Below are 21,495 nucleotides of genomic sequence, written 5' to 3'. Positions count from 1 at the left end.
AAACTAATTTTGTAAGTTGTGTGTTCAGAAAATTATTAAACCATGTATTTTACCAGAATTCTATATATGTCTAAAACATTAAAACATGCATTAATATATTCCAACTGGCATACAATGGACTCATTTTACATTTCAGTATACACCACTTACAAATGAATCCTATAATTTCTATGCACCATGAAAATTCAATAAATCGAAATATAGTTACCAAACTTGGTTAGAAATAAATTGAAAAGGCTGTCTTAAAACAAATCGATTTCCTGGTAATGGTCTCAGAGGTGATTTATTTCCATTTGGACACCAGCAGCTGTTCATACCAACAGGCCTGTTCAAAAGGTCAAAGTCAGATGTTTTTGAAAGGTATCTTTCCCTTTGGAGCGTTTGAGCGTTTGGGTGAGAATAGGAAGCAGAGATAAATGTGGAGAGTTTTTTTGGAGAGCAAGAGAGAGTTTATTGAATCAAGTCAGCATTTGTCTGACAGTCATTTTTTCAAACATTAGAAAAGTAGGCAGTCCTTACAAATTCTCTAATCACATAGCTACAATGGCTTCAGAACACATATCAGTGACTGGTTAAAATCGAATCCTGGGTGTATGTGATACAAACCCACACCGCAGCATCCAATTCATTGGTCAGGGTGAAAAAAAGTTGTGCATTGTATATGTATATATTGTAATGGGAAGAGATATCAATACACAAGTGGGCCAGTCCTTTGAAGTACCATCCAAAGACAACTTGTCTTAACCAGACCAGTTTTATTTATTCAAAACAGCTGGGAGTCTCTTTGAAGCTAGAGCATCAGTGAGGGGTCACGAGGGGTAAAGCAGGCTTTCAAAACCCGTTAGTTTGATTCTTCTATGTTATATTTTAGGACCATACTTATAGCAGTAACATACAGTATTCTAGTCAATTATATACAGAATTGACAAAATATACAAGCACAATCTAAAAATAAAAACTACTTTAGCCAACAAAAAAGTGTAGATATTCATATCCATATCGGTACACGAAACATTTATGAATACAAAATGAGCCTTAAATAACTGATCAAATATAACCAATTCAGCATAAAAAAAACATGTATCACACAGTCATATACTGTATACTGTAACACTTAAGTTAAACCTTAAATGATAATTATTAAGAAATATTACACTATGCAGTAACTGCTGTAGAGAGGGAGTTTTGTTTCAAGATGTCCTAAAAAAGGGGTAATGTTATAAAAAAAGAAAAATGAATAAATTATATATATATATATATATATATATATATATATATATATATATATATATATATATATATATATATATATATATATACAAAAAGGTTTAGATCAAACAATGCACAATAGGGGCTAAAATATCCCTCTATTCTCTGAAATCATCCCCATGCTTTCCAGACCCACTTATAGGTGGGTACTCACCTATAACAGGACCTGACCATGCTACAAGGATAGCCTTGGAATAGAACATACATCCAGGTTTTTTTATTTTATTTATTTATTTATTTATTTTACTTATTACTTATCCTACAATAATATATTATGTGTGCTTTTCTGTTGTGTGTATGTGTAGATGAATTACCATGATATATTCCAGAGAAATATAAGTGTATTTCAGGCAGAAACCGTATAAAAGTAGACATCATGTTTTTTTTGTGTGTTTTTTTTAATCTCTGGCATTGTGGTTCATACACAATAATCAAAGTTACAAAAGTCACATTTTCATAAATTAATATCATTACTGTGGTTTACTTATGCCTTTTTTTAGATGTACATGCCAAGTGAGAACTCAAATGTAACTTAAATAAACTCTTCAAAAAAATTTAGAAAAGGGGACAAAGAAAAAACACCTCACAGTTTTGGATTTCATTTATTACAGTTAGATAATTACATAATTCCGGGACACTAAGACAGGTCGGGTTTTTTAACTCACCTCTGAACTACAAATGAATCGATTTTAAATCAACAAGGGGGTGTGAATCATGTGAGCGGTAGGGGTGGGAATCTCGAGTAATTTAGTGCTCAAGTACTCGAGCATCATAACAACATGTATTAAAATCTTATTAGTTAAAATGTTATATGGTAAACAATATCTATCAAAATAGTGTAATTCCGTAGTTATTTACCTTGCAAGTTGGGCCAACTTACCTGCATCTGTACCTCTGACTCGCCAAGTATAAAGCAGCACTTTGTTGATTTTGTTTTTTTTAATGTTAATCACTACTGTCACATCACTTGCCATTTTAGAAACATTTCCACAAATTCTGGCATGGAAATCTGTGCAAGGCAAAACACGCTGTGATAATTATTTCTAATATTTACCAACTATGTCATTTATGAAGTGGATTTTTGTAGCAATATTCTTCCAATATTCAGATATTTTCTCTGCACTCTGAAAATAATAATTACTTTTTTCACGTCGCACTGCTAAAGTTTTCTCTCGTTGATCAACCAACGAGCACTGACACAAAGCAGAATGGCCGGAGATTTGTGACGCATGCCAAAATTAAATCTGATCAGAATGAAAGCTTGCCCAATCAACATGCAGTGATTATACTGACATTAATGCTGGCCAATAGCAGCTAACAGAAACAGAATGCAATCAGCATGAACTGTGCTGAATGAAAGTGCATTTTAGAAACGTTGCGCTGGTGGACTGTAAGTGGATGAATACATCTGCGCTGGATGACAAGTAAATCATGTACCGGTACACAGTACTGGTGAGTACCGGCAGAAATTCGCCCCTAGTTTAACTAAGCTGCTGTATGACAAAAGAAGCAGATGTTACTGATAACTTTACTATGAAAACTGCTTTTTCTACACCAGCTACAAATATGAGCAACAATTCTATGCACATGTTGTATTATGTACTTAAACTATAACTATAAACGGAGAAAATGTATACCAGCTTATGCCAAATGGAGGATGGATGAGAGCTGTATTTGTTTTAAATGTTTTTAGGACACACTGTCTTGCTCATCATGGCCTACATCACCAGGCTTTAGGTGGGAGAAGAGATGGGTTGATTTGAGGTTAATCCCCCTGCTTCATTCACGCCTGTCACAGTATATACCAGGTTCAGACATTTGCAGGTAAGAAAATATATTAGACTTTTACTTTATTGGATTTTATCAGAGGCATTCTAAAGATTATTACATTTTAAGTACATACATTAAAATCAGTCATAGCTAAACTAGTGTTAAAGGACACGTTTGTAAATTGCTGCAGTTTTGTAAATATAACACCTCCCCCACGTATGACACACTATTTTCTAAATATATATTTAACAAAAAAAAAGCATATATTGTTAGGCATGGCCCTTTGTAAATGGAAATACTTACTTTGATGGTATAATATGCCTGTACAAATATTATGTACAAGGTTTCAGCTAACTTCTTTGCATTTAAGAAATCAGTTTAGTTGTTTGCTTCAGTTGCAAGTTTTAATATCTGACCTTAACGTTGAGTACAATTTTACAATTATTATAAAATGAAACATCTGATTAAACTGGCTTCTGATCTGATCTGTTGTGACATGTCTCTAGGCAAAATGCATTTCAAGTAATTGCAGTGGATGGGGTATGCAGTGGGATAATACAGTGCCTGACTGCAGAAGACTGCTTTGACTGGCTACAAGCAATAGCAACTAATATTTCCAGTCTCACAAAGCACAATGTAAGTATAGTATACTGTACATGCTATTTGCAACACAGAAATCAATTTCCGCTGAGCTAGAGGATAAAGACATTTTCTGTCAAGGTGAAGTTAAAGAGTAAGTAGCGGATTCTAAAGAAAATAGAGTGTTACATGTCACCATGTGTTGCTACAACTGTTTAAATAATGTACCTGTAATTTTTCTTTTCATTGTTAACATCCTGACAACTTTTATACATAACTTTAAACTCAGTTTCAAAGCTCTTTTCAAAATGGCCGCTCTAGTGCACTGACAGTGTAAGGATTATCACCCACATTGTTAAACGGGTAACACAACTTGTGACAGGGTAACCCCCACCCCTGGTTGTATTTGGTTTATCTGTATATTATGGGTTACGTAGCACGGGTGATTTAAAATGTATGATTGGTCTGTGGGCATGGGGAAGTCACAATGACTTCACGTGCAGACTGTGCTGGAGCCAGATTGAATGATTAGCAATCAAGTCCCGGCACAGCTGCTTAAAAGAAGCATGAATTTCTCACTCGGGGTTGGGTGTTCAGTGTGGAGAGAACGGGAGAGAGAGTCAGGAGAAACCGAATAAATAATAATAACAATTGCTACAGGTGCTGGTTCTACACCAGCCCGCTACTTTATTATTATTTATTTCTTAGCAGACGCCCTTATCCAGGGCGACTTACAATTGTTACAAGATATCACATTATACATTATTTCACATTATACAGATATCACATTATTTTTACATACAATTACCCATTTATACAGTTGGGTTTTTACTGGAGCAATCTAATGACTTAACACTGACTTGTTAGAAGTCAGTGTTTGTTTGTCTGTTTGTTTTGGCCAACGTGCCATTTTCTTTTACAAAGTGTTGTTTTTTGTGTTTAAACCATTTCACTTACCACACTGTGTCCGGCATTTCCTGGTCTGACTTCACCACACAAGCTATCCGTGACACAGCTATAACGATCCATAATGTGGTATGGAACAGAAAAGCCAGAGCACTTGTTGTCATGTTTTTTTGTTTGTTTTGTTTTGTTTTTTAAATCGCTCTTCCTGCAGTGATTTAGAGGACAGATTTCAAACCCCAGTGCAATAGAACGGCCATTTTGAAAAGAGCTTTGAAACAGACTTTAAAGTTATGTGTAAAAAGTTGTTAGGATGTTAACAATAAAAAGAAAAATTACAGGTACGTCATTTAAACAGTTGTAGCAGCACTTGGGGATGTATAACGTTATATTTTTTGGAACCCGCTAATTACTCTTTAAGCCCATGCAGCAACAATCCTGAAATATGTAATTATAATTTATGTTAAGAATTTTCTGCACAGCATTAGCATTTTTGGACAGCTACATTTAGATCTGCTTCCTTTTTTATTTTATTTTTTTATTGTATTTATTTATCAGCGACACATACAATTAGAACAGAAGTGTCACTTACATGACACAAGATGCATTGCATTTTCAATGTAGCCATTAAGCTAATTTCCATTGACAGTCCCCGGGCAGACATTGATGACAACTGTAATAAATCTCCATAGTACTTCTACTCTAAACTATAGCAATAACCTCCTATTGAGTATTTGATTAAAAATACATACAACATTAAATTCATAAATTACCTGTTAAAAGTGCATAACAATCAGCAGCTTATATAATCAAGTTACAGTACAATTTATATAATATAGATATCCAATATTCACAATTCAAATTCAAATACATCCTGAATAAATTAATGATTGCATAATTGATTATGTTTCAACCAAGCCTTAAGTTTATTACAAACTATTTTAAAATCCCTTAAAACCTTAATTTCTGAAGGAAGTGAGTTCCAGAATAAAGTATCTCTTATAGAGAGAGCTGTTTTGGCAAATGCTGTCCTACGCCTTTCCACTTTACAATTCCCACATACATCTAAATCATTGAGCCTATTAGTATCTTCAGAGAGCTTTTTCGTTGATTCTTTTAAGGGTGGAGTACCTAATCCATGCAAAGTTTTAAATACCATTTTTGCATAAGAAAAGTTGACAATTATCAAAACTCAGCACTTGGTACTTACTCAAAATGTTACAGTGATAGTATCTTACTGATTCACTTGCTTGAGACCAAGAGGTAATACAATATGGTATATGTGTAAAGATCATAGATCTATATATATATATATATATATATATATATATATATATATATATATATATATATATATATATTGTGATAAAACACGGGGCAGGGTCATTAATGGAAGGTACATGAGGGCAAGTTTGATGGCAGATTATGCCCTCACGTTACCTGAAGTAAGATGGCCGACTCAGGGGAAACTACACCTCCCAGACCCGGGAGAAACTACACCTCCCAGATGTCCTTTCAATACAAAATTACATCATCATGAAAGGCCCATCTCAATATAAAAATGGCTGACTCACAAAGAGAGAGAGAGAGAGAGCTGTAAGTGTTGTTTATTGTGAATACCCGTGTTTTGACCTGCTTTTGTTTGACTGCCTGAATTGATACCTGACCCCGGATTGTGCTGAGAAGCTGATTTTGTGTACCGACCTTGTGCTTGTCTTTTGATGCTGGTTTAATATTATACATAAACCTCCATCAGGTGCCATCCTGATTTCAAAGAACATTGTTGTATAGGAGCTTATTTTTACGTATTTGTTTTACTACTGTTACATGCACGCACATTCACTCCCACACAGTGAATTTGCCACTATATATATATATATATATATACAGTACTGTGCAAAAGTTTTAGGCAGGTGTGAAAAAATGCTGTAAAGTAAGAATGCTTTCAAAAATAGACATGTTAATAGTTTATATTTATCAATTAACAAAATGCAAAGTGAATGAACAGAAGAAACATTTACATCAAATCAATATTTGGTGTGACCACCCTTTGCCTTCAAAACAGCATCAATTCTTCTGGGTACACTTGCACACAGTTTTTGAATGAACTCGGCAGGTAGGTTGGCCCAAACATCTTGGAGAACTAACCACAGTTCTTCTGTGGATTTAGGCAGCCTCAGTTGCTTCTCTCTCTTCATGTAATCCCAGACAGACTCGATGATGTTGAGATCATGGCTCTGTGGGGGCCATACCATCACTTCATGACTTTCGCTGTATGTTTGGGGTCGTTGTCATGCTGCAGAATAAATTTGGGGCCAATCAGATGCCTCCCTGATGGTATTGCATGATGGATAAGTATCTGCCTGTACTTCTCAGCATTGAGGAGACCATTAATTCTGACCAAATCCCCAACTCCATTTGCAGAAATGCAGCCCCAAACTTGCAAGGAACCTCCACCATGCTTCACTGTTGCCTGCAGACACTCATTCGTGTACCGCTCTCCAGCCCTTCGGCGAACAAACTGCCTTCTGCTACAGCCAAATATTTCAAATTTTGACTCATCAGTCCAGAGCACCTGCTGCCATTTTTCTGCACCCCAGTTCCTGTGTTTTCGTGCATAGTTGAGTCGCTTGGCCTTGTTTCCACATCGGAGGTATGGCTTTTTGGCCGCAAGTCTTCCATGAAGGCCACTTCTGACCAGACTTCTCCAGACAGTAGATGGGTGTACCAGGGTCCCACTGTTTTCTGCCAATTCTGAGCTGATGGCACTGCTGGACATCTTCCGATTGCGAAGGAAAGTAAGCATGATGTGTCTTTCATCTGCTGCAGTAAGTTTCCTTGGCCGACCACTGCGTCTACGGTCCTCAACGTTGCCCGTTTCTTTGTGCTTCTTCAAAAGAGCTTGGTCAGCACATCTGGAAACCCCTGTCTGCCTTGAAATTTCTGCCTGGGAGAGACCTTGCTGATGCAGTATAACTACCTTGTGTCTTGTTGCTGTGCTCAGTCTTGCCATGGTGTATGACTTTTGACAGTAAACTGTCTTCAGCAACCTCACCTTGTTAGCTGAGTTTGGCTGTTCCTCACCCAGTTTTATTCCTCCTACACAGCTGTTTCTGTTTCAGTTAATGATTGTGTTTCAACCTACATATTGAATTGATGATCATTAGCACCTGTTTGGTATAATTGTTTAATCATACACCTGACTATATGCCTACAAAATCCCTGACTTTGTGCAAGTGTACCTAGAAGAATTGATGCTGTTTTGAAGGCAAAGGGTGGTCACACCAAATATGGATTTGATTTAGATTTTTCTTCTGTTCACTCACTTTGCATTTAGTTAATTGATAAATATAATCTATTAACATGTCTCTTTTTGAAAGCATTCTTACTTTACAGCATTTTTTCACACCTGCCTAAAACTTTTGCACAGTACTGTATATATATAGGCTTTGGATTTTCATTTCAAATTCTGGATTATAATTTATTAATGGTTTTATTAAAGTGAAATGTAATATTTTATAGGCAGAAAATTTTCATGATAGTTCCTAGAAAAAAATAGATATAAGAAACATTTGCACTCTTTTTTATAACAAATACATCGATAAATAGATACATACATACATAAAAAAGAATGATTTTGTAAAACCAAAAAAATGAAATCGTTTAGGCATTGTATACATTGCATTGCTCATTTTGAATTCATTTCAGCATTATTTGCATGCCCAAGAATCCATCCCATCATTCCAGAACAAATTGTATAGAAATGTATTTGCAGCCATGCACTCTCTCTACTGAACAGACAAGAAAGATAATAACAACATGACAAAGTGGGATGTCTTTAAAAAACCAAGCGCAAATATACGATTTACAAATTCTATCATATTTTTTTTTGTTGTTGTATGCAATATATAGAAATTTGTCAAGTTATGTATTTATTCTTTTGCATGAGGCTCTTGTCCTAACATATTAGTTTGGTTCTTCTAAAGTGTATCAGTGTTGAATGATTTTAAACCCATTTAAAAGCTACAAAGAGCATACACACAAAAACAACAGAAAGGGGTCTATTTTCAGAAGACATATGAAACGCTGGAAACGCTTTAAGTGGCCTCTGGGGGGGCTAAGCTCATTTTTAAAAGGTCTTCTGATCTCCTCGCAGTAATTAATTTTCCAGGATACAACAGAGGGCTTATTTGCAAAAAGTGTGCTTTTCCCCCATGGCAAATGAATTCTGCTAGTCTTATTAGTATCTATTTGCAATGCAGCTTGTAGTCACTTTCACAATGGCGAAACAAAAACTTCACATTTGACACCATGTTAGTACATTACAATACTGTAAATGACTTGATTTGGCATAGCTAACCGTTCCTGGCCAACGTGTTGGACACATGGCTAGATACAGTCACATGTCAATTTTGTGAAAACAAGAACCGTTGTTTTCCAAAGCTCTCTGCTTAAGTCATTATCTTATAAACAGACACTAATCATTTCTTCATTGTATGTGCATTGTCCTACTTTCCTTATCAAATAGATGAACACTGTGTTACTATTATGTTACCTTTCTGTCCTATTACCTTAATATAACAGATTTAGGGACCTGATAACTCACACAAGCCCCAAGGGCCAGAGCAGCACAACTCTGGGGTAACCCCTAAACAGCAAAAATATTAGCAATGCACAAACACAGAGACAAAAAACACTCTTAGGTTTATAACTACTTCAACAGTTTATTATTGTTAGTCAGAATAAATGCGCCCCAATGAAGGGTGAACAACCTTGTCAACGCTCTATTAAATAAATGGTAACGCTTTAAAACTGTTCATATGTAATTCATGATGAATTGCAGACACGGAATTAAATTATTAGAATTAGAAGTGTATTCATCATGAATTCCTATTTTATCAAGCTGATAAATTAGTTCATATGTAATTCATCATGAATTACAGACACATTTTAAAGTGTTACTCACATAAATAAATTAATTAATCAATATAAAATAGTAATTAATAGTACATTAAACATAATGTACTAATCCATGACAAGTAACGTATACTGTTACAATAAAGTTAATGTTCAACAATTACATCAAACTTACTCTGTAACATTATAGTCTGATAATCCAGAAACTAACTATGGGACATTTTAAAAATTAAAATAAGTTATGATGGACTGCAAATGAATGCAATCCCCATGTGTGATACATTGTGATAAATTAAATAATTAAATGTCATTACGTTTAATTATATACATCAAACAAATAGAATAAATCATTAATTATGCAACTAGACAGGGGCATAGCTAAGAATAGATTTTTACTGAGGCAAAAATCACATTTTTGTCAAAAAAAAAAAAAAAAAAAACCCTGCATATCCTGTTAATGAAGCCTGGAGACTACTAATGCAACCGCAAAGCAATATAAGTCGCTAACTCTTTTTACCCAGTGACCCACCTTGGATGATGTTTGAAATTTCATGACACATTTTTTTAAACAAATCTCCCAGTAAAAGCAACACCAATCTAAAATGACTCTATTCACACTGTTAGAAATATGTGATATTAAAAGGACAAGAAGAATAGAACTTATAAATATGAATAAGTAGATGGGTTTATACCTTCATTGAGACATGCGTTTGGTTCACTGCTACTGAAGTTAATGCTGAGACTGGTGAAACTGATGCTACAGCTGGAACTGGTAAGACTGGTGCTGCTACTGCTGGAACTGGTGCTGACACTGCTGGGACTACTGCTGGGACTGGTAAGATGGTTGTTCCTACTGCTGGGACTGTCTGTTACTGCTACTGCAGGGACTGGTAAGACTGGTGCTGACACTACTGGGACTGGTGTTGCTACTGCTGGGACTAGATTGTTGATACTAGTGCTAAGACTAATTGGACTGCTGAGACTGTATGATGCCATGATTAAAAACACTGATTTAGAAGGCTTTGCTTTAAATAGAGTTTGCCAATCCTCCTATGGCCTGATCTATCGAAACACTGTAACACTTCATATAGCAGGGCAAGGCCATTCAGTCTATTTTTACCCATACTGCTGCAAGAGCAATCAAACATATCGAAAGGATGCACTCAGTTAAACTCTTTCTCATCATGAACAGGGATCCCAGGAATCTGTTTGCGGCGGAAAACATGGATTGTCTCCATGCTGTGGGAGAATTTTCAGTTTTACAGTTGGGGCAGGGCAAAAAACTTGCAAGGCTTTTTTTTGTTTGTTTGATAACGAAACCAGTACACTTATCATATATAATCATAAACACAGACAATGTTGCTTTAAATTTACGTAAATATACTTTAAACTGCTTCTGATGTACAGAGGTCAAGGTTGAACGAGGCGAGCTGTCACATTCATGCTGGAACGTGGCTGCAGTTTACTTCAGTATCCAGTGCATTGTTACCACTGAACAAGCTGTTTAAAGATGCCGAAAATGATTTTTTTTTAAAAATCACCGATATTAAAACAGTACTTCCTTGGATTTTTTTCTCTAATGAAAACATTAGGAAAATAACTTAAAAAAAAAAAAAACGCTGTTGCCAAACAGTGAATTTATAAATAGAATTATCTCAAATTCTTCTAGCCCATGGCATCAAATACAATACAAGAAAAGTACTACAGCTATGAATCATTATATTGGAGGAGGGGGAAGGCATTGCCATTGCGCAAACAAAACACAGATTTATGAAAACGTATTGTAGCATTCTGCGCTATTTGAGGAAAACAGACTCAGGGAGACCAGATGGGATTCGAAACTGACTCTTAATTACTGACCAAAAGAAAATGAATAACCTGTTCAGACCTACTTGTTCCTCTTTCACTCTCTTTTTCCCTCTTTCCTCTCACTCGCACTCGCTTCTCCTTTCTCTCTATTCTTTTCAGGCACTCGCAGACACAGTGCCGGTTCTTCGTTTCTGTTTCTCAGGGTAGGGCCTCTCTTTCAGCCTCACACTCTGTCCCTCACATTCATGTCAACTGCTCCAGTCTCTATCTGCTCGCATTCTCCTGCTCGCGGCTCCCCCCTCCCCCCCCCCCCCACTTATAGCCTCAGGGGAGGCTCCGCCCACCACACACACATGCACACACACACACACACACACACTGAAGACATGCCCTGTACCCTTATAATACACTGAACAATACACAAGATATAACAAACAATGTTCAAATGATGCAATTGTTACATAGCCCCCCCCTTAGTCCCTCATCCCCGAGGGAAGGACAAAGTCTCGGAAACGATGATGCCGGGTCCCCGGGACAACCCATGTTGGGTCTCCTCCCAGGTAGGGAACCAGCCGGTCCCGGTGCAGGGCCATCTTGCGCCCTCTTGTTGGCAGCTGCACTCGGTACACCACCTCCCCGATTCGCTCCAGGACCTGGCAGGGTCCGAGCCAGTGACTGTCCAGCTTGGGACAACGGCCCCTCTTCCTCTTGGGGCTGTAGACCCAGACCAGCTCTCCGACAACAAAGTGGTGCCCGAGTCCGGAGGTCGTATTTTCGCTTCTGAAGGGCACCCCCAGCCTACAGCTGGTCCCGGGCGAAGCAATGGGCTACCTCCATCCATTCTTGCAGCCACCTGGCGTACTCAGGACCCAGGGGTACACTGGGGGATGGCCAAAAACCAGTTTGGTGGGGGTGCAGAGCTCACGCCCCATCATGAGCAGGACTGGTGTGCAGGCAATCCGTTGCTCTGGGGGTGGAGTAGGGTGGTCCTGGTCTTCTTGATCCTCAGGCGCCGGCACATCTCAGCAAGGACCCGGGATTCAAAATTGCGCCCCTAGTCCGAATGCAGCTCTTGCGGGATCCTGAACCGGTTGAAGAACCTCTCCAGCAGGACTTCAGTGACCGTCTCTGCTTCCTGGTCTGGCAGAGCGTACGCCTCCAGCCACTTGGTGAAATAGTCAAGGGCCACCAAGATGAACCGGTTCCCCATCTCTGAGCGTGGAAAGGGGCCCAGGACGTCCACGGCAACCCTCTCTATGGGACCGCCGACCTGGTACTGCTGGAGGGGGCCGTGTGACTGGCCCGGGGGTCCTTTCTGGGCAATGCAGGTGTCACAGCGCCGACAGTGGTCCTCCATTCTGCCCTTTCCACCGGTACCACCACCAGCATCGCTCTTCAGCCCCCTTGGACAATGCTGCCTCCCTCTCCTCCTTCCTGCTGCAGTGTGCACAGCCCTCAGGTGCACAGGGCTGACGGCACAGGGCGTCCGCATTGGCATGCCTTTCTCCTGCCTAGTGTTGTATTATTATTATTATTATTATTTCTTTCTTAGCAGACGCCCTTATCCAGGGCGACTTACAGTTGTTACAATATATCACATTATTTTTACATACAATTACCCATTTATTCAGTTGGGTTGTTACTGGAGCAATCTAGGTAAAGTACCTTGTTCAAGGGTACAGCAGCAGTGTCCCTCATCTGGGATTGAACCCACAACCCTCTGCTCAGGGGTCCACACAAAGGGCTCTTCTTTCCGCAGGAGGCTGTGCAGGGGGGTAGCGATGGTGGCAAAGCCCTGCACAAACCTCCTATAATAAGAGGCGAGCCCCAGGGAGCCCCTGAGTTGGTGTGGGTTGACAGGTGTGGTACAGTCCCAGACAGCCTCTATCTTGCTGGCATGCCCTCCTCACCGACCCGGTGCCCCAGGAAAGTGACCTCTCTCCTCATCAGCTGGCATTTCTGTGGGTGCATCTTGAGCCCCGCTGCCATCACTCGCCGAAGCACCACTCACAGGGAAGCCAGGGCCACCTGGAAGGTCCTCCCATGGACCAGCAGGTAAACTAGACATTCGGTGGGGGGCCCCCTGGCTAGCTCCTTCTCCATCAGCCATTCGAATGTTGCAGGGGAATTGCAAAGTCCAAATGGCATTACTGTGAACTGCCATAGCCCTCGGCCAGTGGAGAAGGCAGCCTTGGGTCGTGCAGAGGGGGCCAAAGCCACCTGCCAGTAGCCGCTTCGGAGGTCAAGAGAGGAGAACCACTGGGACCTGGACACCAGATCCTGGAATCTAGCGTGTATAAACTTTGCTCGCACGCGCAAACACACACACACACACACACACACACACACGCTAAAGATGTGCCCCATACCCTTACAATACACAAGACATAACAAACAAGACAGACAAGACAAACACAATGTTCAGACAATGCCATCGCCAGGATCGTTACAGTATCATCACATTGCACAGGACTGTCAGCAGAAAAACAATATTAACATAAGAAATACAATCACTAAACATTCGTACCCAGAGTTGGCTTCTTCTGAAAGAAATGCATTACAGATAGGTTTCTTCATCTTTGAGTATGTACAGTACCGAACCATCCACTAAATTATATATGGGACTACCTGCTGCTCCAGGGGCTGGTTGCACTAACGAGAACAAAAAATGGGATCGGATCCGAATTCGCTGAGTCGGATCATAAACAGATGTTGGCTCCAATTCTGGAGCTACACGCGGTGTAACTAGGGAAACTGACCAATGAGAATGAGAAGTGAACACGTCTGTTTGGCGTGAAGTTTCAATACCCCAGCTGTCAAATTTATACATAGCCTAAGATCACAATAATGTTACGAAGAAATGGCAAATAAACAATAATAATAATAATATGAAAACATGTCGATTATATGCCAGTCTTAAAAATGTAAGTGGGCACACTATTTAAAAAAAAAATCTTTAGATATATTTTTGTACTTTTATTATTATTATTTTTTAAATGTACCTAGCTGATTTTTACCGCCTCGGTTGCCTCAATATACGTTATGCCTCTAGTAGAGTATAAATAGGTGATGTTGTTGGTAAGTTTCCCAAAGGTTTGTCAAATAGAGAGCAGCCATGAGCAGCAAGCTGTGGGAAGGCGTTTCTCTAGTAGCTGCGTATGACGTCTAACGGAGAGCTTGCTTTGGGATACAAGAACGCAGCCTATGGTTACAATGCACACGTAGGCTTTGCAGACACATCTTTGGCAATCATTTAATTAAATCATTGTAGCTAAAAATTCCAGTTTCAAATACATATATCAGTAGCACACTATCAGCAATCCTTGCACTAAACAAGACAACAATTATGATTTGTACATAACTTTAACAACTTTTATACAAGCTTAAAAACCTCAGTGTCCTACCACAACCAGGTCTCCAGCAGAGAGCACATGCTTTCTATCAGTACTTCCCTAAAAATCAGTATGCATTTCTCTCTCTACCCAGAATGCACTTTCTTAAAGGCACAGTTTGGTAACAACTGCTATATCCTGGTTTGTAGCCCATGCAAAAACTACCATGGGGATGTTTTAAAATCCTGCATAATTTAATATACATGTAGACTGGTGTTGTATTGTGTACCTTTAACCACATGGATTTCTACAGTATGGGTAGATATAGTATAGTATAGAAAAATAATAAACACTTCCAATGCAGCATGAAATTAATATTGAAGCACCGCTGGTGTCCGTGAATAAAGGTCGGGACCACATTTCGTATGTCAATACTGCAATTAACTTTTATGTAGCTGGAACTCCCTAATACACACAACTGTCCTATACAGTTGGTCACAGCACACACACCAACAACCAACCATGTGCTCGTATCCAAGGAGTTCCCCTTATCTCCTGTCTCCATCCCACTGCATTTAGCTAAACCCTGATTTCAAAATGAACCCTTTCAGCATCCTATGAGACCATAACATACCTGTAGCATGTTCATACACTCCCAACCCACAGTCCTAAAGCTGCCCCAAACACAGCTAAGGAGAGCATTACCTCCGGTTACCTGACTCAGAACACCCCCCTTGACATCCCACCTGGGTAGTTGATCTGGACCTTGCACAGCTCGGTCACCCTTGCCCTCAGGGGGACGTCACTCTACACTCTGCTTATGCTTAGAGATGTGACTGTTTAATTAAGAATGTACAGTATCTGAGCTCTGTTGAAATATACAGTACTTAACTTTAAGTACATAAACTTCAGTAAGACAGTTAAAAAAAAGCAATAGAATATAACAATACAACAAAGATTATTCCTGGATCTATTACATCTGACACTTGCCATTGCATATCTACATGTTAAAATATGATAAAACAGACGATTTGTTTTCAGACTAGACATATTGATTAATAGGGAGTTGGTAATCAATAGAAAATGTGGGAAGTTAAAGACAAATATAAAATAACTACTGTATTGTGTTAGACTTTTGAATCAATATAGCCAAACCTGCAAAAGACAACTAACTATTTAGACATTGTGACCATCTCTTATTTGTTTTCCAACTTTTCTACTCTGTTGGCAAACATTACATTTGAACTCTTTATTCTAGATAAAGAAGATCAACAGAAACTTTCCAGTAAACCAACAGGTAAGCTATGCTATTGCATGGATAAGTCTTTTACTCTTGGTTGAATTTTAAATGTTGTTGTATTTAGTATATGTTTAAACAAATAACTTGTACAATTGACAAATATCATTCTTTACCACAATTAGTGTGGAGTAGTGGTTAGGGCTTTGGGCTTTGGGCTCTTGACCGGAGGGTTGTGGGTTCAATCCCTGGTAGGGGACACTGCTGCTGTACCCTTGAGCAAGGTACTTTACCTAGATTGCTCCAGTAAAAGCCCAACTGTATAAATGGGTAATTGTATGTAAGAAATAATGTGATATCTTGTAACAATTGTAAGTCGCCCTGGATAAGGGCGTCTGCTAAGAAATAAATAATAATAATTAACTATAGTCAAACCTTGCTAAATATAATGCACCACTGCCAAACAATAAGCTACCAAAATAATAATGGTCAACAATAGTACCACAATACAATAAGTGACCTTCAAAGCTAAATGAACATTCTGTATAAATCAAGCTTGAAAACCTATTTTGAAGTGAACTGTTGTTCTTTGTTTTGCCCGGCAGTATTTACACACTCTGACAACTGAAATGGCAAAGCTCTGACATGTATATATGCTTTTCAGTGTAGCTTTTGGATTGTATTTACTTATCAAATAGAATTGATTTTCTTTTTTTTTATAATAAGCCAATCCAATAATTATTTATCACAGTGCTTCATCATCATATTAGTATATTGATAATTTGCTTGTGTATCTTGAGGGCAATACATTTAGACAAGTACATGAAACATGGAAATTCAACACTTTGGATATATTGCTGTGGAGGGGAGAAAACCCTATCAGAGCTTACAATAAAAGTGATTTTTGAAAGCTTTTTTAAAAAAGAAGAAGAAGAAGTAGAAGAAGAAGAAATGCTGCTTGGCTAATAGGGAGCATCAATTTAGTTAATCTTACTTTAAGCTTTTTTAGTTAGGCTATTAATACATTGCTGTTTATTCTGGTCAAACTGGTATGCTTTCCAATATAGCTTAGGTAAGCAGTTGTTAATTATTGGACCAAGGTCAGTGTTTGGGGAAATTAACCATGATTGGAACTGTAGATTAGCTTGTTGCATACGACAACTTTGACAAAAAAAAAGCTTCTCTATAGTAATGGAAATTGGAAGCAGATATGCTGTATACATGATTGGCATTGCAAGAAAAAGGAAGCATTCAGGGTCGCTGCTGGTAAAGCACAAAACCATGTTTACACTATGCAGTGTTTTGATTTTCAACAAAAAATGTATTTGGGGCATCATTTACGAAGCGTTTACCGAGCGCAGTTCTGTCCCTGTCCTATTTACTGTTCCCATTTCTGTGCAGAAAACAAGGATTTAGCGGATGCAAAATGAAAGGGGCGGAATAGCGCCGCTGCCTCATTTGTATTAAATTAATGATGTTTACGTATGCAAAAGCAGCATGTTAAATACAGATAATGAGCTGCCATGCATTCATGAGCTATTCACGAAGGTCTGACAAGGATTTTCCTCAGGCAAAAATGACCCAAAAATTCCGCCAACTGAATGCTGCTGCAAAGCGTAGAGCATAGGCGGCAGAAGCTGTGTAACAGTTTGAAATGGTAGATATTTAAGGTCCTGTATAGCCATAACATGTTAATGTGACCCTATGATTTATTTTGGGCTAATTGTAAGTAGACTAAGATAAAAAGAAAATATGCTGAAATAATTTAGTTCCAGTTTAAAATAATATTTTATTATCTACGCGTCCTACAATAATGTGAAGCCTACAACACATGTAAGATAGACAAAAAAAAAGACTGCTAGGTATTCATCTGATTTTACTACTGTACTGTTTAGCCTATTGTACATATCTATATGTGTACATAATGTACTGTGTACAGAGAACACATTAATATTATTTAATATGCCCGTATATATATTAGGCTATTAATATATATATATATATATAGAGAGAGAGAGAGAGAGAGAGAGAGAGAGAGAGAGAGAGAGAGAGAGAGAGAGAGAGAGAGAGAGAGAGAGAGAGAGAGAGGGGGGGGGGGGGGGGGTTTATTCGATTAAAGATTAATAATGCCTGTAGGTGTTGATCGATTAAAAAATCAGAAATATGTTTTGGCTCCAGTAAAAACCCAACTGTATAAATACGTACCAGAATTTGAACTCAATACAGCTGTTTAACATACTCTTAACTTCCCAACTTTGTTAAAGCCAGAAAGAACCTACAGAAAAAATGTACATTATAACTATGTTTAGTTGCAATTTTAGTAACTATGTTGACTAAAAATAACAGTATTTAAAGGTTGTTTGGGTAGGTATTTTTCAGTAGTGTGGTCCAGTGGTTAAAGACCAGAAGGTCACTGGTTCAAATCCCACCTCAGCCACTGACTGACTCCAAGGAATTCCCCTTATCTCCTGTCTCCATCCCACTGCATTTAGTTAAACACTGATTTCAAAATGAGCTTTTTCAGCATCCTATGAGACCATAACATACCTGTAGCATGTTCATGCACTCCCAACCCACTGTCCTAAAGCTGCCCCAAACACAGCTAAGGAGAGCATTACCTCCGGTTACCTGACTCAGAACAACCCAATAGACATCCCACCTGGGTAGTTGATCTGGACCTTGCACAGCTCGGTGAGCATAGTGTGACTGTCTCACTGTGTGACCCTGAGCAAGTCACTTAACCTCCTTGTACTCCATCCTGCGGATGAGATGTTAAATCAATGATCTATTGTAAGTGACTGCATATAATACACAGTTCACAGCCTACCTTTGTAAAACGCTTTGTGATGGTGGTCCACTATGAAAGGCGCTTTATAAAAATAAAGATATTATTATCATTATTATTATGTTATACTCATTTAGTTTTATTACGTGCATCACTTTTTATCCCAAATGGAACTTCGGAACCAAGGTTCTACAGGAAAAAAGGCACATCTGAGGCTGGTTCATCTGCAGATGTTGTGTTGCACTCTACTCTATCATCAGGAAAGAACCACAAGGTATATGTGGACAACTACTTCACATCAATGCCTTTGACTCAAAAATTGAAGGCGAGGGGCATTTACTATGTTGCTACTGTGCGCACAAATAGGATGAAGAACTGACTTGAAGTCTGAAAAGGAGCTACAACATGACACCAAGCCCATTAATCTTGTATCCTCATTTGCTGGTGTTGAGCCACAAAACAAAGTTTGACGCTGGGGCAGAAAGAAGAAGACCTATTTTGATGTTGTTAGGCCAGCAATAGTGAGTGAATGCAACAAATTCATGGGAGGTATTGACCCGCTAGACATGCTCTGCTCCCTGTATAAATTATCCCTCAAGTCCCGCAGGTGGTATTTGTACATTTGGAGGCATAGCATTACCATGGCAGCCGTTAACGCATGCCTTCTGTATCAGAGGCAGAAGCAGCAGCTGGGCCAAGGGAAAGGCATGCCCCTGAAACGTTTTCAAGCACAGGTAGCTACAAGTCTGACAAGTGCTGGAAAAGGAAAACCAAAAAGGGGACGTTGCTCACATTCTCCAGGACCACCCCCATAAAGGAAGGGACAGCTATACACCCCAACTGAAGATGAATGAAAGGATGAATGTAACCACTTCCCAACATGGCAAGGAGTGCGGCAGCGATGTAAGCTTTGTGCAGTGCACAAAATGTGAAGTCCATCTTTGTCTCAATAAAAATAGAAACTGCTTTCTTCAGTACCATGGAAAGTAAGATCAAGCTGTGTTCCTCAATGGACCTGACCTTTATTTGTCTTTCATCCACATAACATACCGTGCATATTGGCTCAATGTTTTTATTGTTATTACTGCTGTTATTTTACTGTGACTTTTTTCTTAGTTTTTTTGAGGAGTAAATGGACTGGGTGTCCATCAGTGACCAGAATGTGTTAATTTCAAGGTAAGAATTGAACCTGGTTGAAAGGCAAATGTTCTATGTTTTTCAGAAAAACGATGACCGTTTACTCCCAATGTATCTATATCTGGGCATTATAGGGTTAATTAAAGTACTACATATGTATTTGAATCAATTTATGTTTGTTTAGTAATATATATATATATATATATATATATATATATATATATATATATATATATATATATATATATATATCCTAATAAATATAAGGGCATATTAAAATAACATTAATGTGTTTGTACACATTACATTATGTAAAAATATAGATAAGTACAATAGGCTTAAACAGTACAGTAGTAAAATCAAATGAATACACCTAGCAGGCTTTTTTTTGGGTCTATCCTATGCATTGCAGTACAAAACAAACCATGCTGATGCGTTGTAGGCTTCACGTTGTTGTAGGATGCGTAGATAATAAAATATTATTTTAAATTTCAGCATATTTTCTTTTATCTCGCTCTCATATTTGTATCCCTGCCGCCACCAGTAAGTAAGCTCCTTCACCTGTTGTCAACAGAATAAATACTGTGCACAACTTCAGAACTGCTGCCATCCCACAATTTGTATGCCAATTAGAATCTTTCCTACCCGTATTTTTACTTCTAATGAGTTGGTAAGTAGGGCGTGACACTTTGGGGGAAAGTCTCAACTTTCCTCCTGCAATTCTGGCCAAATTACCACAGCTTAGTAAATGAGGCCCTAAACCTTTACATTTTGATGGAAATTGCAGCAGACTGAATTATAAATAATTACTTCATATTTTCTTTTTCTTTCTTATAATGTTGTTATGTTCTTATGTAACCTATAAACACCCACAATTGCATATTTATTAAACAAAAACAAAAAAAACTAAAATACCATTAGAAACCAGAATGCACATGGCAGAACCAGTACGTTTTGAGGCTATTATAAAAAACAAAATGTCTACAATGTTTTTTTATTTAAGAACAGTTGCTCTTTTTTCTAGATAATCTACATGGGCTGGGTAGATGAGCGTGAACAAGACTCTGTCCAGGATAGAATGTACACACCAAAGTTCCTTGCCTTGAGGGGTTCCTCACTATTCAAATTCACAGCACCTCCAGTAAGTTATTGCTTTAAACTCTAGACATCTTCTTAACTAACATTAGTTTATTGTCGGTTGTAGCGTGCCTTATTTCTGTATTTTTGCCCTCAATGTTCTCCCGTTGTTAATGTTCCTTGTAGCCTGAGGCATTCTGAGCCTTTTAATCATATGTCTGGAAAGCTAGAACCAGTGTTCTGTGGAAAATCACAAATCAGTTTCAAAGGAAAAACAAAACAAAACAAAAAAACACCAACTGGGCAGCTAATAACCCGTTAAAATATATTTACAATGGTGTGATTAAAACTACAAATGTTCTTTTCAAATTATATAAACAGCCTTCAAATCATGTGCAGCACGGCACACTTCACTGTAGGACATTGCTGACTTATTGTTATATATTAAAATATTCAGCATGCATTCATCCTTCTTCTAATAGCAGCCAAACTATTGAAAATAAAGCCCACAGCTCTATTTCAATCCAGCTGGTTTTGTTCTGTTTAACAATGCCTCTTCAGATGCACTGACAGTAGCTCCTTCTGTTCTTCCTGACAAGGTTACACCCTTAGTTTATTGAAACTTGTAATTAATCAATACTTTGCTCATGAAGACCACAGGTGTCTTATTGCCTATTGTC

The 21,495-nt window shown here is 38.3% G+C and overlaps 1 protein-coding gene across 1 annotated transcript in view; it reads left to right on the top strand.

The window, feature by feature from the left end:
* The window catches only part of LOC117399333 (gamma-1-syntrophin), a 137,681-nt gene that overhangs the window by 99,978 nt on the left and 16,208 nt on the right, over positions 1-21,495 (top strand). Inside the window, exons 11-14 of the mRNA XM_034913109.2 lie at positions 2,963-3,093; positions 3,546-3,675; positions 15,838-15,876; positions 20,763-20,879. Of these exons, the coding sequence (XP_034769000.1) occupies positions 2,963-3,093; positions 3,546-3,675; positions 15,838-15,876; positions 20,763-20,879 (417 nt within the window). The remainder of the gene's footprint in view (positions 1-2,962; positions 3,094-3,545; positions 3,676-15,837; positions 15,877-20,762; positions 20,880-21,495) is intronic.

Source organism: Acipenser ruthenus, chromosome 4 (assembly GCF_902713425.1).
Source record: "Acipenser ruthenus chromosome 4, fAciRut3.2 maternal haplotype, whole genome shotgun sequence".
NCBI lineage: Eukaryota > Metazoa > Chordata > Actinopteri > Acipenseriformes > Acipenseridae > Acipenser > Acipenser ruthenus.
The sequence above is the reverse complement of the archived record's forward strand: the minus strand, read 5'-3'. Positions and strand labels throughout refer to the sequence as shown.